The following is a 15,484-nucleotide window of genomic DNA, read 5'->3' on the forward strand; positions in this document are numbered from 1 at the left end:
CAATGCCTATTATACCTATTTATGAATGAGCTTGTAAGTAAAAGCAAGAAAAATGTTACATAAAAAACAAACAAATAAATAAGAGCAAAGCATTACTATTGTTTAAAGTTACATTTATGTTTATATAGTTTTCTTATTAGGAAGATGAGGAAGATGATGAGGACGACGAATGTTGTTGACCATTAGGAGGAGCAGTTTCACTTGTTATACTATTTTGATGTAATTTAGATCTTGATTTTCTAAACAATTCCTCCTGTTGTCGAAGTAATTCTTCTTCAGAAAGACCTGATTTTTTAAATTTAGAATCTCTTTTTTCTTTAACTTTTTGAGATCCCTTAAATTCCACTAATACTTGCTCTAAGAACGGTATAAATTCATTGAATTCCAATTCCTCCAATGCTTTAATGACATGTTCTGGAGCAATTGTCTTCTTGGCTTCATTTTCTGCCATTTCTGATGCCATTGATGAAAGAATCATTATAAATTCTACACCAGATTGTATGATAATTTCTCTACCTTCTTTACCGAAGGATAAATCTGAATCTAGTACTTCTGATATCATCTTCTGTACAGTTGCTCTAGGCAAAGTAACGTCTTCTGAATCCATAGCCATGTTTGTTTGTATGTGTTTTTTTGTGTTTGTGTGATTGTTCTTGGTAATTAATGCTAGTAAATATAAATAATGTATAGTCTACAATACTAACAATGTTATATCAATGGGCAGATAATTCGTTATCAATACAATCAAAAACTGTTCTTCTTCTTCTTCTTCTTCTTCTTCTTCTTCTTCTTCTTCTTCGTCAAACTCTACGTACGTCCTCTAAAATAGTATTACATTAAATACCCAGTAGTTGCTAAACCATACGATATAAATTCAAATACAGAAAAAAAAACAATAAGAGACCTCTATTCCTCCCCTTTCTATATCATAGGTTTCCAGTCACGTGCAAAAAGCGATGAGATGAGATGGCTGTTCCCATTTCTATTTACAATGCTAGTCTATATAGAATGGAAGAGGGAAGTAAGGCAAATTGTAGACACAGGAAGAACGACAGGACTCTGTGTAACTGAATTGATATATGTAGAAGTGCTGCAGTATAGATCATTTACCAATTTTTATCATATAGAGAGGTATCAGAACTTTATAACCCAAGAATACACAAAGTAATATATATATATATATATATATACAGCAACGTATAAGAAGCACCGTGAACGACAGTTTGAAAAAAATATTTACTCCATAAAATTCTATAAAAACTCCTATAGATAATACTGCACTGGTTGAGTCTATCCAATCATTAAAGAAGCCATGTAGTTCCTAGGAACTATATTAAAAAAAGAAAGATTAAATTAATGAAACCCTTTAACAGTTACAATGAGGATTTGGATGAAAGACATGAAACATTGATATGAAGAGATACCTAAGTTTATGACGAAGGTTAGAAGGATGTTAACAATATTATATAATCGTTCTCGCTGTTGTGAGATAATGTAGAAAATATATTCCACCAAGGGCAATAGAAAAAATGAAAGGAAAACTTTCATGGAGCATACTATCCAAGACATAAGTGAAAGCAACTTATTCTCCGATATTACCTGGTTTTTGATGGCTGTCTTGTAATCAGGAAATATTATCATATTAACAAATATGAATGAAAAGTATGAAGGATAGATCAATGCAGCTTCTTCTTCTTCTTCTTCTCGTGAGTTCAATAGCGTTAAAAACCCAAGTTGACAACCAAAAAAGAAACCCATGAATACAATAATGAATACGTAGTCCGTCCACAAATTTGGTTCTTTGTGTTCTCCTTCATAGAAACGTCTTAAAGAATTTATCGCAGTCTCTCTATCTGTAAGATCAGCATACATATATACTAATCTTTCCAGGTAATCTTTAATATATGAATAGTGGTTATTCAAAGTAGCAAATTTCTGGTTTATTATGCCACTTATAGCCGACAAATTCTCCTTTTTTAGGCATTCAACGATAGCATCCTCGTACTGTTGTTCGTATCTTTTTCTATAGCTACTTTTCCCCAGCCCTTCAACCATACGTTTGATCTCTTCATCTTCTTGCATTGTTTGGTCATCGCGATTCAAGTTTCTGTCCTCGTTTGTGTTATGGAAGTTGCGAGAATTACTACTCATCGGTGAAGCTGTTTACAAGTTACGCAAAAAATAGTATTAGACTATTTGTGTGTTTCGAATTAATTAGAAGGAAGATTTTGAAAACGTCCTTTAAATAGTTGGAAGTTAAATGCCAGGTCCCCTTCCTTTGGAACAGGCATAATGATATACTTGCGAATACCTATATCAAATGTCAAAAATTGCGTTATTTACTAGCCATTATACTTGTGAGGCGGACTGTCACGGTGACAGAGTCACCTACACGGAGGAGGAATAAAAACATTCGGCCTTGACACACGGTACAATGAATGGAAGTGGGAACAGGAAAAGTCAATTGTGACACAGCAGTAAGGGAAGTTGTAGTGATGCAGTGTAAATCTTTTTACCGGTTTTATTATATATAGAGGGATTAGAAGCTTCATAACCTGAAGAAGGACATATATATATATATATATATAGGCGTTAACAACTAACGATGAGAATCGCTAAAAATTCAGAACTTAAGGCATCCCTCACTTGAAAAAATACAATCTTTGACCTGCGGTTTTTTTCACTACTCGCATTAATGTTAGGAGTTTATATACAATTTTGAGTACAATGTCCGAATATACTGGATATAGTAAGATACAGTTACCTATACGTGGTTTTCTTACTCTATCTTCTGACACAAATATATATAAATAGTTACGTATAAGAAGCACCGTGAGCGACGGATTCAAGAATATAGTATTTTATAGAGAATTCTAAAATTCTATAAAGAACTCATATAAATAATAACACAGTGGTTGAGTCTATCAAATCATTAAAGAAGCCGTGTAGTTCCAAGGAGCCATATTAAAAAAAGAAACGTTAAATTAATGAAATCCCTTAATACCAACAATGAAAATTTTGATGAATGACATAAAACATTGATATGAAGAGATACCAAAGTCTATGACGAATGTTAGGAGGAAGCTAACAATATTGTAGAATCGATCTCGCTGTGCCAAGATAATGTAGAAAATATATTTTATCCATGGCAAAAGTAGTAATGAAAAGAGAACTTTTATGGAGCATACTATCCAAGACATAAGTGAAAGCAACTTATTCTCCGATATTACCTGGTTTTTGATGGCTGTCTTGTAATCAGGAAATATCATCATAGTAGCAAATATGAATGTAAAGACTGAAGGAAAGTTTAACGGAACTTCTTCATCATCTAACTTCAATATCATAAGAAGCCCAAATTGACAACCAAAAAAGAAACCCATGACTACAATAATGATTACGTAGTCCGTCCACAAATTTGGTTCTTTATGTTCTGTTTCATAAAATCCTCTCAAAGAATCTATCGAAGTTTCCCTATTTGTAAGATCAGCATACATATATACTAATCTTTCCAGATAATCTTTAATATATGAATAGTGGTTATTCAAAGTAGCAAATTTCTGGTTTATTATGCCACTTATAGCCGACAAATTCTCCTTTTTTAGGCATTCAACGATAGCATCCTCGTACTGTTGTTCGTATCTTCTTCTATAGCTACTTTTCCCCAGCCCTTCAACCATACGTTTGACCTGTTCATCTTCTTGCATTGTTTGGTCATCGCGATTAGAGTTTTTTTCATCATTTGCGTTATGGAAGTTGCGAGAGTTATTCATTGTGGGGTATTAATGGTGGTGGTGACGCTGTTATTGTTCATATTTGGCCGGTTTTTCACACAAGTTACGCAGAAAATAGTATTAGACTATTTGTGTGTTTCGAATTAATTAGAAGGATGACTTTGAAAAAGTTAAAGCCAGGGACCGTTTGTTCGGAGTTAAAGATATACTGGCGAATCCCAACATCAAGTGCCGGATTGTGTTATTTGTTAGCCATTATACTTGTGACCTCATCGCTACGTAGAGGAGGAATAAAAAAAATCGGCTTTTCTCCGAATCGGGGAACGTTAGTTGGAGAGTATTAGGGTTTTTTTTGCTCGGTTTACGGTTGTGCCACAAAGACTTTGGACGTAATGACGCAATAATAATATCCATATATAATATATATATGGACATGTTTCATAAGTTATATACTTTGTCAGATTGACTACAATTTTTTATTATCATTGAATTGTATCTAGTCTTTGACGTACACTGTGTGCTCAACCGTGATATCAATATTAATAATGTCAGAAAGCGGATCGAACATGGACAAAAGTACACATAATCATCAGGAAAAAGACACACCACCTCCTGTTTTTAGATATCGAAAACTCGAAGATGCATTTTCTTTTGAAGATGAATATGCCGCAAACTTGACCTATTTACTTTTTACATTTATCCATGTTTTGTTTTGGAGCTTTTGGTTTGGATTTTTTGGGTTCACAAGAATATTTAATCGGGATCGTCTCTTCGTTGAAATAAGAGTCTTTATTCCATTGTTTTACATCGGAGGGTGGTTAGTTCTTTTAATATTGTCCCTAACATCGATGTATACCACTGAATGCAAGATAGATCGTCCTACGGAAGCCGCCCAAGCAAGAAAGCAAAAGGCGGCCATTTTTTTTATAGCTTCCACTCTAGTTGGTTTCTGGATAATGGCTAGAATACTAGCAATTCCTTCTGATTACTAATATTCTGACCTGGTCATCCTTTATATTTTTACACTGCATCTGTATTTATTTTATATCTTCTTAATATACTTCACGAAATATACGTCTTTGATAATGTATTTATAGATAGCATAGTCACTAGTCTATAAGATAGTACGTGCAGTACAGTACAGTACTGTTAGTACATCGGACTTTCAAGAGATAGTAATAGTACAACTTCTATCCATCCCAGTTTTTTCTAGTCACGTGAATTATTTTATTTATTGAACTGGTGAAAAAAATTTTGAAATTTTGAAATTTTATGAAAAATTTAAAAGAATTTAGCGATGAGTACGCACGTACATAGTATGGTTTAGGATACTTTTTGCGTATATCCAATAGTAATCAGAAGCAGAAAGAAGCAGAAGCGAAAGCAAAAGAACTGTTTTTCTGAGAGTAGCATACTATTATATCTATTATCTCCCCTGCGAAATCTGTACTAACAGAAAAATAAAAGGAAACAAAAAAACAGTACTCAAACATGTCGGTTGCTGCTTCATCCACTACCATACTATCGGAATATGATCCATCAGGACAATACTTAGCATATGTCACCATTGCATTAGATAAACAACGTCTAACAGTCCAACCAATAGCTACCAACATCATCAATGATACATCTTTATTGTTAAATGATTCAAATTTGAAAATTACCTGTATGAAATGGTGGTCCACTTCAACGTCTTCTACAACTGACACTGTCACAGCATCTATACTTTTAGGTCTAAATAATGGTGAAATTTGGATCTACTCTCCTGTATCCAATGAAATCATTTATAAGCTATCAACTGATAACAATTTCAACCAAATTATGGATATTGATTTACAAGATGATCAACAAACTCTATGGTGTATTGATTCAACTGATACATTTTATAATTTTAATTTGACAGATTTTAAGTTAAAATCTTCCTTTAAAATTGATAACGCTGTGCAATTGAACAAATTATCAATAATCAATGATTCACAATTATTAGTAGCGTCTCATCAAATTTTCCTTATTGATATAAACACAAGATCAATAATTTTCAATTCTCCTGGTCATATATCTCCTGTCATAATAATGGAAAAGATACCTTCATCCAATTTCTTCATTACTGGTGCTCAAAATGATAGATTTATTAATATTTATGAACTAGATGCCACTACAATAACAACCAAAACTGTCTTGGTTGGTCAATCAAATGTATTGAAATTATCCACTTTCAATGAAAGTATCGTAGCAATAAATACAGAAGATGGTAGGATAGAACTGTTCAAAGATCCATTATCCGTCAGTACTACAACCGCATCATTATCTGGAAGCAAAAAGAGAAGAAATGTAAATAAGAAATCAAAACGTTCAACAACCGTCCTAAATGTTGTCCCTGACTCTCAAATGTCTATACCTTTACAAATACTACCATTCAACATTACCATTAATAATACATTATTAAATTTTGTATGGTTTCAAAACGCAATCATCCCGCATTTTAAAACAGTCCAATGGAAAGAATTAATTTCAAATGAAACTGCATCAATATCAGTTCCAATCACATCTTCACAATCCAATCTTAAAGCAGCTAGTAGTAAATTGCTTCATGGTATAGATAGAGCATCCACAATCACATACAAAGAATCAAATGCACATATCTCCTCAGGTGACAACTTCAAAAGAATAACAGATTTAATCAACACTTTAAACGAGCAAGAACAAGAAAATGAAGATGATGAAGAACAAGAAACTTTGGCTGATAAAATATTATCCCTCGAATCTAAATCCAAATTGAAATCGATACCTACCGCAGCCACCAACAAGAAATCAACAACAACAACAACGACAACAACCGGTACAGTTACCGTAATCTTATCACAAGCATTACAATCCAACGATCATTCATTATTAGAAACTGTATTAAACAATAGGAACGAGAAAATCATTAAAGAAACAATAATTAGGTTGAATCCAAAATTAGCGATCATCCTATTGGAGAAATTATCTGAGAAAATCTCAAGAAATTCAAATCGTTCATTAACTTTGAACCATTGGATTAAATGGTGTATCATCATCCATGGTGCTTATTTCACTAACGTTCCTAATTTAAACCATGTTTTGAACTCTTTATATGTTGTATTGAAGAGGAAGGCTCAATTGTTACCAAGATTGCTGGCTTTGGAAATTAGATTAGATGCCACTTTGAATAAGTTGAATATTGATAACGGTGATAACGATATAACGTTAGATGAACTCGAAGAACAAGACGAAGATGATGTTGATGTTGAATACAATGAAGAACTAGACGATGCTGGTTTAATAGATGATGGTGAAGAAGATTATTACTCTTCTGATGAAGACGAAGATGAAGATGAAGATGAAGACGAGAATAATGAAGCGGATGCAGTCGGATATGCAAAAATCGGAAAAGAAAACCATCAAGATGATGAAGAAGATAATGATGGAAATAGTGACGTTGAAATGGTGTAGTGTAGATTATTAGTATACTCTTATATATAGATAAAATAGATAGATACTATACAACTTTAAAAAAGAATAAAAGTACTTGACAATTTATAAGTTCTCCTTCCATTTGTTCTAATTAGGGTTGGTATTCCTCGTTGAAGCACGAAGTTGAGATAGCTAGATGAAATACAGGGCTACGTTGATGAACTGGAGGTGCGTAACAAATTCAATTTATCCCAATCACGTTGTATTTTCCAGCGCTATCTTAAATGTGGATGTAAATAAGAATTTGATAAAACTTACCAACCTGTATTGTAAATGTATGTGACGTTGAATATCAGTTTCAGATAAGTAATCTATAACATCAGATGCTAAATATGAAGGAAATTTCAAAGATGACACAATAATTATGCTAGCGCCGCCATTATCTGATGCTGTTTCAAATAATTTTCCGGTCGCGTAAACTTTTCGTGTTCGTGTTTTTATATATTTTCCAAACTGCAATAACAATGAAACTTTGGTATAAACCTGTAATTAAAACATTAGATATACTAATTATATGGAATCAAGTATTGCCACTAGCCCGCAAATCGTGCACAAAACTTTTACTAGTATCTTTGTTGCCAAGTACCTTGCTTGGAACTAGTTTGCTAGGCTGTCTAACAAAGAAAATCTAATTAAACTCTTTCTATCCCTATGGACATGAAATAATGATGAAGAGATCAAATCCCTTAACAGCCCTTTTAAATGGGAACAATAGGAAGAAAGTGAAATTAAATACCTCATCAATTGAAAACAAATCAATGTGCCCGTCAGAAATTGAGAATCCAGTACAAAATATAGACGAACATCCATCCTCTTCAGAACTAGATATCCCCTTTGAAGATTTATCATCATCTCCACTTAAACTGACAGAACAACAAAATTGCAATTTATTTTCAGTTAGCCATATTTCACCTATAAAAGAAAAATTGAAGAATCAATCAGTTCAAAACTTTTTAATGAATCGACCAACGGAGAAAAAGGAACCGATAATAATTTCAATAGACGATGGCGATGAAGAAGAAACCGCGATCCATCATAATGCGAACGCTTACAAAGATACCTCAGCAACATATGTAGATGATGATATGATAATAACATCCTCAAATACAATATTGAATGATTTATCAAAAAACGTGAAGAAAGTGAAATTGAAAGACCTCTTCTCTAATTTCAAGAAAAGCAATAATGATGCTGATGGTGCTGACACAGAAGGCGCATTGAAAAGGAAAAACCCTATATCAAAATTAAAAGAAATTGATCCACCTATACGATATCGCCAATCAATTGAGCCAGAAGGCACAGATTATATTAACCACGGTGATGTAACTTTACCACTACACGAGAAGCGATGTACAGTTGACCATAATATTAATATCACACAACAATATACATGGACTGAACAAGATTACAAGACAATACGAGATGTAGTTGATGACACACCGACAATTTCGACAACTTATACATTTGAATATAAAAAAAAACTATCAAGCAATTGGCCAGAATTCTTCAAACCTAAATCCGTCAACGAAGTAATGTTGGAACCGGCATTAAAGACAGCATTTAAAGAATGGATTGAAAAGTCGTTTGAATTATTGAAGAAAGTCACAAGTAGGAAGAAATTACAAAATATAATTGAAAAGGATGAAAATTCTGAGTTCGCTAATTTTATCATTCATGATAACGATGAAGACGAAGAAGACATCAATGATTCGAATGTGGTGGATTTCGTACCTTTGGCAATTCTACATGGATATGCAGTAGGGAAAAACACATTAGTGGAAGTAATCATGAGAGATTTAGATTGTCAGATATTTGAGGTTAATTCATCAGAAAACAGAAGTAGGAAAGATATACTTGATAAATTGAGTGAATTTGCAACGACACATTACGTTAAAGGTCACGGTTCTAAAGGGGTTATTTTATTTGACGACGTTGACGTACTTTTCAAAGAGCATGATAAATTATTTTGGCAAGCTGTTGAAAAAACACTACTGACATCCAGAAGACCCATAGTTTTGATTTGTAGAGATCTCAACTTTATACCGACAAATCTGATTGAAGTCGCTGAAGAAGAGAATTCATTGTTTGAAGTAAAGAAAATCTCTAATAAAACATGTCTTATGTTTGTTAAACGTTACTGTCAGACCCTTAAATTAACTTTAGACGAGGATATACTATCGATGACCGTTGAAAGGAATAAGGGTGATATTAGAAAATGCTTAGTGGACTTACAGTTTAACTTTTCCTCCTCTGGTGAGTTTAATTGCCCAAAAGATAACATGAATTCATTCCACGGATCATTAATTGATTTCTCATTCAATTCCGAGTTGTCATCCATAAATAATATTCTAGAAGCAAACACTGAATATAAATCCTCCATAAATCAAGGTACCGATAAAACACTATTGACAAAAAACAACGAAGAGGTTTTCAATTCTAACCCAGATGAAGAATTTCGTAGGAAGCACGATTATATGGTTGATTACAGGTACCATCTTCAAGATTCCATACAAGGTGCATTACTTCCCTATGAGTTAAGTATTGCTAACTATATGAAAGAAATGTTGGATCGAAGATATGGTGACTTGAAACTTTCGAAGGTATTTGATAATAATGCTTATAAATTCCCGAAGATGACTAAGAATTCTTTGGCATTCTTAAGTGGTAGAGTAAATCCAAGGAAAATTCAATTTGAGACAACTTTAAGGAAGACGAGGAATTCAAGAAGGATACGAGAAATATTAGATCGATTTGATGATAATCATAACGTTGATGAATATGATAATACTGCAGAATTCGATTTTTTCAAGACAAATAAAAGACATATCCAAACAGATTTAAATGCATATGTTTTAGAGTTGGCTAAAGGAGAGGCCTATCGTAAAGAGAAGAACCTTGAACTTTTTTCACGAGTTTCAAAAGAATATCCTGAAGAATCAGAAGACAATATCGTACGTCAGTTGGGTCAAGACGGGTTGTTAAAACCTGTACGGTTCAAAAGTAATCCTCAAACTGTGATCAAATCTTGGAACTTATAAAATTATCAAAGGAAACGGAGCCTTTAATTTTTTTATATATATAGCGAATGTTAATAGACGCCCACATAGAATTATACTGAAAGAACTCTGGATAATCGACTTAAATACCCGCCGACGAGGTTGCGGATGGTTTGCCGTCAGATCAAGGATGATCCTACTCTTCGTTTATTTCGACTAACAAAAAATAGGATTTTTGATGTTCAGTTCGGGATTATCCTATTAGATAGAGGAATCCTGAAGGTTGTGTACGTGCGCTTCGAGAGTTGCAGCAACCTCGTCGAGTATTAGATACGTTGTGAAAGAAGGAGTCGAGTCAAAGTCTTGAGGAGAACCAAGATGCTTCCAAAGAATATAAAAGAAGCAAGGATATCTTCCTAGAGTCGTATATTCTGCATATGTAGTTTATGTAAGAACATAGAACTAAGTAAGAAGTAACTCAGTAATTAAGTACGGAAAAGAATAGAAGCATTCAAACAACAACATGAATATCAATCAATAAACTCACAACAATTACACTGAAGGCATTGTCATATCAGGCTTGTCACCAACACTGTTACTACATAGAATAATATTACCTTGCTTTTAAATTTTTCAAGCATATGGTAATTATGTTTTTATTTAGGCAGAGAATTGGACGCAGTTGACGAGACTCTTTAGTATTCACAGTGACATGATGGACCTACTGAGTCGAAATTTCTTCCGTCCTAATAGTTGCCAATTCCGAGAAGGCAGAATTTTTCAAATAAAGACCCAAATTGAGGAACACAGACATTCTTCCAAATTGTTGCGGAAACTGAAATGTATTCCCGCAGTACCCCGATCAGATCAACTATAAATACTATGAAATATAGATTATATGCTATACGATATAAGAATGATATTATAGTGTATGTATTAGAAGTGGCCAGAGTTGCTAGGTAAAGATATAGAGGAAATGATTCTTTGACTTCACAATATTCATGAGAACCTATATGAATATGCCATCGTGATTATTCTAGATAATATAAAGTTAAGTATGCAACTATTTCCTAAGTGGTCACTGAAAACATATTTGAAAAAGGAGGATAACCCAGTGAACATATTTTTTTCCTCTCTTATATTTTGTTTGACCAAAGCTCTACAATTTTTTTTTGGCACACTACGTATGTTCCTACCTCTGATCGAGGTCTTCGATAGGTATGCGCTTCGAGTTTTGTTCCGGATAGATGGACCATCATGGATGGATGAATGGGCAAGATCGCTGGCTCGTTCGCTGCCGAGAAAATCGTTTCCGCTTATTCCGTCAGAATCCCGTTATACGTACAAAGGATTTAGTAGTGGTACCCCTAAAGTTTACAGAGCAATATACTTATTTTACTATATAACTCGAGTCCAACTTGGGGTAATGTCCCTATTGCTGGTCATGCTTCTATTTGTTAAAGATTAGAAATGAAACGTTTTTGTGTCGCAAAGAGAAAACGGACATATGATGACAGAATAGTTGGGGTATATATGGAGTAAATATATTTTTTCTTTTATTTTGAACTAGCAACTCAAATATTTTAATTCTTATTTTTTTATAGTCACCTGTAGCACTTCAGTCATTAGAAAAGTAATATTAGTACAAAATCAGCAATGCCAAGAAACAGAGGAATAAGGAACCAAGAAATCTATAACCATGAGAGAGGTAATGACAATATTGTTTGAATAATAACATTATAAGTGGATCAGAGAGTGACAATGATGCGAAAACAAAAAGAAATGGCGAACTACCTTCCATTTTTAAATACAAGACAATTGTTGATACTTTCTCATTCGAAGACGAGCTCAGCGCCAATTTGACACATATAATTTTTTCGGCCATTCAAGCATCATTTTGGATGTTTTGTCTTGGTTTTTTTGGCTTGACAAAATGGCTCAAGAAAGGAAACAAAAAGCTATATTGAGTTTTTTAGAATCTACTGTATTGGGTATGGGAATAATGGCTGCAGTACTAATAATCACTCATCTTTATTAATGTTCAGAATTTCATAAAATATATAGTACATAATAACTTTAAGCAAGTTTTTCTTTCTTCTTTAGATACAAAACAAAATATAATAGCTCAAGTTTCTTACCACAATTTAACCGACATTTTTTATATTTTGCCCTAGATTCTATTAAGCAAGAGTTTGTTAGCAAATGGATGAACTTCCGTGTAATGATCAATAAAAAAGTTTATACAAATTATTGACGTGGAATATCTGCATATGTGACACTCTGAGTTTGATGACAGATAACTTTGCAATTGAAGCTACTTCAGAAAACGTTACCAAGCTTAGAGCCCTTTAGATATTCACTATATCACCTTATTATCCTAGCTGCATATTATATAAGTGAGAAGATTACAACGAACTAGAAACTAGACCTATACATTATACCTGAACGTAATAATAAGAAGTAACTTTCTATCTACGTAACATGCATGCATTCAATAGACTCGGGAAGTGCTTATCTTCATGGAAGAAACTGCAAGCGCTTACAAAAGACGAAATTTACGAAAAATAAACATAAACATAAACATAAAAACATCTCAATCTTGAAAAATCTTGATTTCTGATGAGTTTCGAATCAATGACAGCCTGAATAGGCGTTTCCAAGTGAAAAATATTTTCATTATATAGGAAAGGAATAATATTAAGAAAAGTATGTCTTTAATATAAACAACGTTTCTTAATATCTAACTTAGTTCATATTATATTTATAAAGTAAGTAAATTCAATCAGATTAAAACTACGTGTCTGTAAAGTTTGTTATGTCCGTAGAAAATAATACCGAACAATTTCAAAGAACCTTACGTATGTACATGAGATAGAAGTAGATGTAGATTGTCAAATAAGAGGCGATAATATACCATATACAAACATACAAGCTGTTAGCTTAGTTTTCTTAAAAAGAGAACAACAAACCAAAGTAAACGATGGTCGCTGAAGAGGAAGAAGAGAAATGTATTGAGAATCCAGAAAGGATTAACATTCAAGTCCCTGAAAATAAATTTAAGACGAGAATCAATGTTGAAAACATATTGAAACCTATGGACCCGACTCATTCAGTGTTATTGATTTTAAACCAAGAGATTAAATTAAAGGATTTATTCCTCGAGATTTGGAATACACATCATATTCGAGTATGTGCAGATGGTGGTGCTAATCGATTATATGAATATTTCCAAGATGATGAAGATGAAGATGAAGTGGAGAGGTCGTTACATTTACCGGATTATATTATTGGTGATCTTGATTCGTTGAAAATGGAAGTTCGAAAATATTATGAAGATAAAGGTGTAGTTATTATACAACAGAATACACAATATTCTACCGATTTCACGAAGACTGTGAATCTAGTAAGTTTACATTATTTCTCGACAAAATTCAAAGATATCATTGCGGTGCAGAACAGTACTGCTAAGAATCATGGGATTGGTATAGAATGTGGTATTCATGATCTATACAATGAGTTGATGAAGAATGGAGATTCAGTTATGAAGTTTAATAAGATAAATTTATTGGCATTAGGTGGAATTGGAGGTAGATTTGATCAATCGATACATTCGATTACACAATTATATATTCTTGAACAAACTGATAAATATTTTGAATTGGCTTATTTGACAGAGACAGATTTAATCTTTTTGGTCCCCGCTGGTGGTACGTTATTAACATATTCAGAGAATTTTAGGAATGAATGTATTGGCAATTGTGGATTATTACCGTTAGGTGGAATGACTAAGATTATTGAGACCCAAGGATTGAAATGGGATGTTACAAATTGGAACACATCTGTTTCTAGTGGTAAAGTCAGTAGTAGTAACAGATTTGTTGGAATAGATGGATGTTTCATTAATTGCAAGGATAGTATTGTTCTTAATATTGAAATATTTAAAGACAAATTGATAGATTTTATGTAAAAAAAAGCACGAAAGGCACAATGATAGACTACAATAATGTATAGATTATTATACTTTGTAATGATAATGAATTGAAATTGAAAAGATTTGAAGAATATATTTTTAGAATATAAGTATAAAAAAAGTAACCACACAAAACAGATGAACTAATATTTATAAGTAAAGGAACATGTGGAGGAACACGTGGAGGAATAAGAAATTGCAAACTATAATCTTTCGAATTGTTTCAAAAGAGCTTCACCAAGGAACCCTGGAGATTCAACGACTTCAATACCCACCTCTCTTAATGCTTTCTTTTTCGATTCCGCGTCAGTTCCTGAACCTTCTACAATGGCACCTGAATGACCCATTCTCACACCTTTCATTTGACCAGCAACAGTCCCTGCGATGAACGATGCCACAGGTAATGGATTACTTTTGGAATTATTAAATTCTTTCAAATATTGAGCTGCTTCAATTTCAGCTTTCCCCCCAATTTCCCCCAATAAGATGATTCCCTCCGTGACACCATCATTCAAAAACAATTGTAACGCATCGATAAAATCAGTCCCAGGGAATGCATCTCCACCCATACCAATGACCAAGGATTGACCCAATCCAGTATTAGTAGTTTGTTGTACAGCTTCGTACGTCAAAGTTCCTGATCTAGAAATGATACCAATTTTCCCACTTTTGAAAATCTTAGGAGGTTGAATACCGATTCTTACACGTGTAGATGGGTTAATGATACCGGGACAATTTGGACCTACAAGTCTTGTCTTGTTTTGATTTTGCAACATTTCGTTAATGTAAAGCATATCTCTTTGTGGGATACCCTCCGTGATACATACAGCTAGGGGTAATTCTGCTTCGATGGCTTCTTTAATGGCAGCTGCAGCGAATGGTGGTGGGATGAAGATGGCACTTGCTGTGGCGCCTGTTTCTTTGATGGCTTCAGATACTGTGGAGAAGACTGGTTTGCCCTGATGTAATTGACCTGCTTTCTTTGGGTTGGTTCCTCCTACGACGTTTGTTCCGTATTCTTGGGATATTTTGGCATGGAATGAACCTTGTTTACCTGTGAAACCTTGGAAGATAACTTTTGTTTCTTTGGGTAAGAGTAAGTTTTTAATTGTTTGGTCGTAAGGGTGGGATTGCCTGTGGAATTGACGACGGGTTGCCGTGGATACGTTCTTGGTTAGTGTGTTTCTTATCATATTTCTTTGTTTGTTTTTGTGTATTGTTGTTGTGGTTTCTCGAGTGACTGTTGATAGTTTGACACGGGTGGAGTATGTAAATAAATGCTCCTATGTGGG

The 15,484-nt window shown here is 33.6% G+C and overlaps 7 protein-coding genes across 7 annotated transcripts; 3 read left to right on the top strand and 4 right to left on the bottom strand.

The window, feature by feature from the left end:
• Positions 1 to 136: 136 nt before the first annotated feature.
• NCB2 (negative cofactor 2 transcription regulator complex subunit NCB2) lies at positions 137 to 613 on the bottom strand (the record flags this gene model as incomplete). Its single annotated transcript, XM_003668986.1, has 1 exon — positions 137 to 613. The coding sequence occupies one exon, from the start codon at positions 611 to 613 to the stop codon at positions 137 to 139; it is 477 nt and encodes a 158-aa protein (XP_003669034.1).
• Positions 614 to 1,353: 740 nt separating this feature from the next.
• NDAI0C01310 (uncharacterized protein) lies at positions 1,354 to 2,151 on the bottom strand (the record flags this gene model as incomplete). Its single annotated transcript, XM_003668987.1, has 1 exon — positions 1,354 to 2,151. The coding sequence occupies one exon, from the start codon at positions 2,149 to 2,151 to the stop codon at positions 1,354 to 1,356; it is 798 nt and encodes a 265-aa protein (XP_003669035.1).
• An 833-nt stretch (positions 2,152 to 2,984) lies between these two features.
• Positions 2,985 to 3,770, bottom strand: NDAI0C01320 (uncharacterized protein; the record flags this gene model as incomplete). The annotated part of the gene is made up of 1 exon (XM_003668988.1): positions 2,985 to 3,770. The coding sequence occupies one exon, from the start codon at positions 3,768 to 3,770 to the stop codon at positions 2,985 to 2,987; it is 786 nt and encodes a 261-aa protein (XP_003669036.1).
• Positions 3,771 to 5,222: 1,452 nt separating this feature from the next.
• UTP5 (Utp5p) lies at positions 5,223 to 7,205 on the top strand (the record flags this gene model as incomplete). The annotated part of the gene is made up of 1 exon (XM_003668989.1): positions 5,223 to 7,205. One exon carries the CDS (start codon positions 5,223 to 5,225, stop codon positions 7,203 to 7,205), a length of 1,983 nt encoding a protein of 660 aa, XP_003669037.1.
• A 686-nt stretch (positions 7,206 to 7,891) lies between these two features.
• On the top strand, positions 7,892 to 10,264 carry ELG1 (Elg1p; the record flags this gene model as incomplete). Its single annotated transcript, XM_003668990.1, has 1 exon — positions 7,892 to 10,264. One exon carries the CDS (start codon positions 7,892 to 7,894, stop codon positions 10,262 to 10,264), a length of 2,373 nt encoding a protein of 790 aa, XP_003669038.1.
• A 2,938-nt stretch (positions 10,265 to 13,202) lies between these two features.
• THI80 (thiamine diphosphokinase) lies at positions 13,203 to 14,189 on the top strand (the record flags this gene model as incomplete). Its single annotated transcript, XM_003668991.1, has 1 exon — positions 13,203 to 14,189. One exon carries the CDS (start codon positions 13,203 to 13,205, stop codon positions 14,187 to 14,189), a length of 987 nt encoding a protein of 328 aa, XP_003669039.1.
• A 206-nt stretch (positions 14,190 to 14,395) lies between these two features.
• LSC1 (succinate--CoA ligase (GDP-forming) subunit alpha) lies at positions 14,396 to 15,385 on the bottom strand (the record flags this gene model as incomplete). The annotated part of the gene is made up of 1 exon (XM_003668992.1): positions 14,396 to 15,385. The coding sequence occupies one exon, from the start codon at positions 15,383 to 15,385 to the stop codon at positions 14,396 to 14,398; it is 990 nt and encodes a 329-aa protein (XP_003669040.1).
• Positions 15,386 to 15,484: the final 99 nt, after the last annotated feature.

Source organism: Naumovozyma dairenensis, chromosome 3 (assembly GCF_000227115.2).
Source record: "Naumovozyma dairenensis CBS 421 chromosome 3, complete genome".
Lineage (NCBI taxonomy): Eukaryota > Fungi > Ascomycota > Saccharomycetes > Saccharomycetales > Saccharomycetaceae > Naumovozyma > Naumovozyma dairenensis.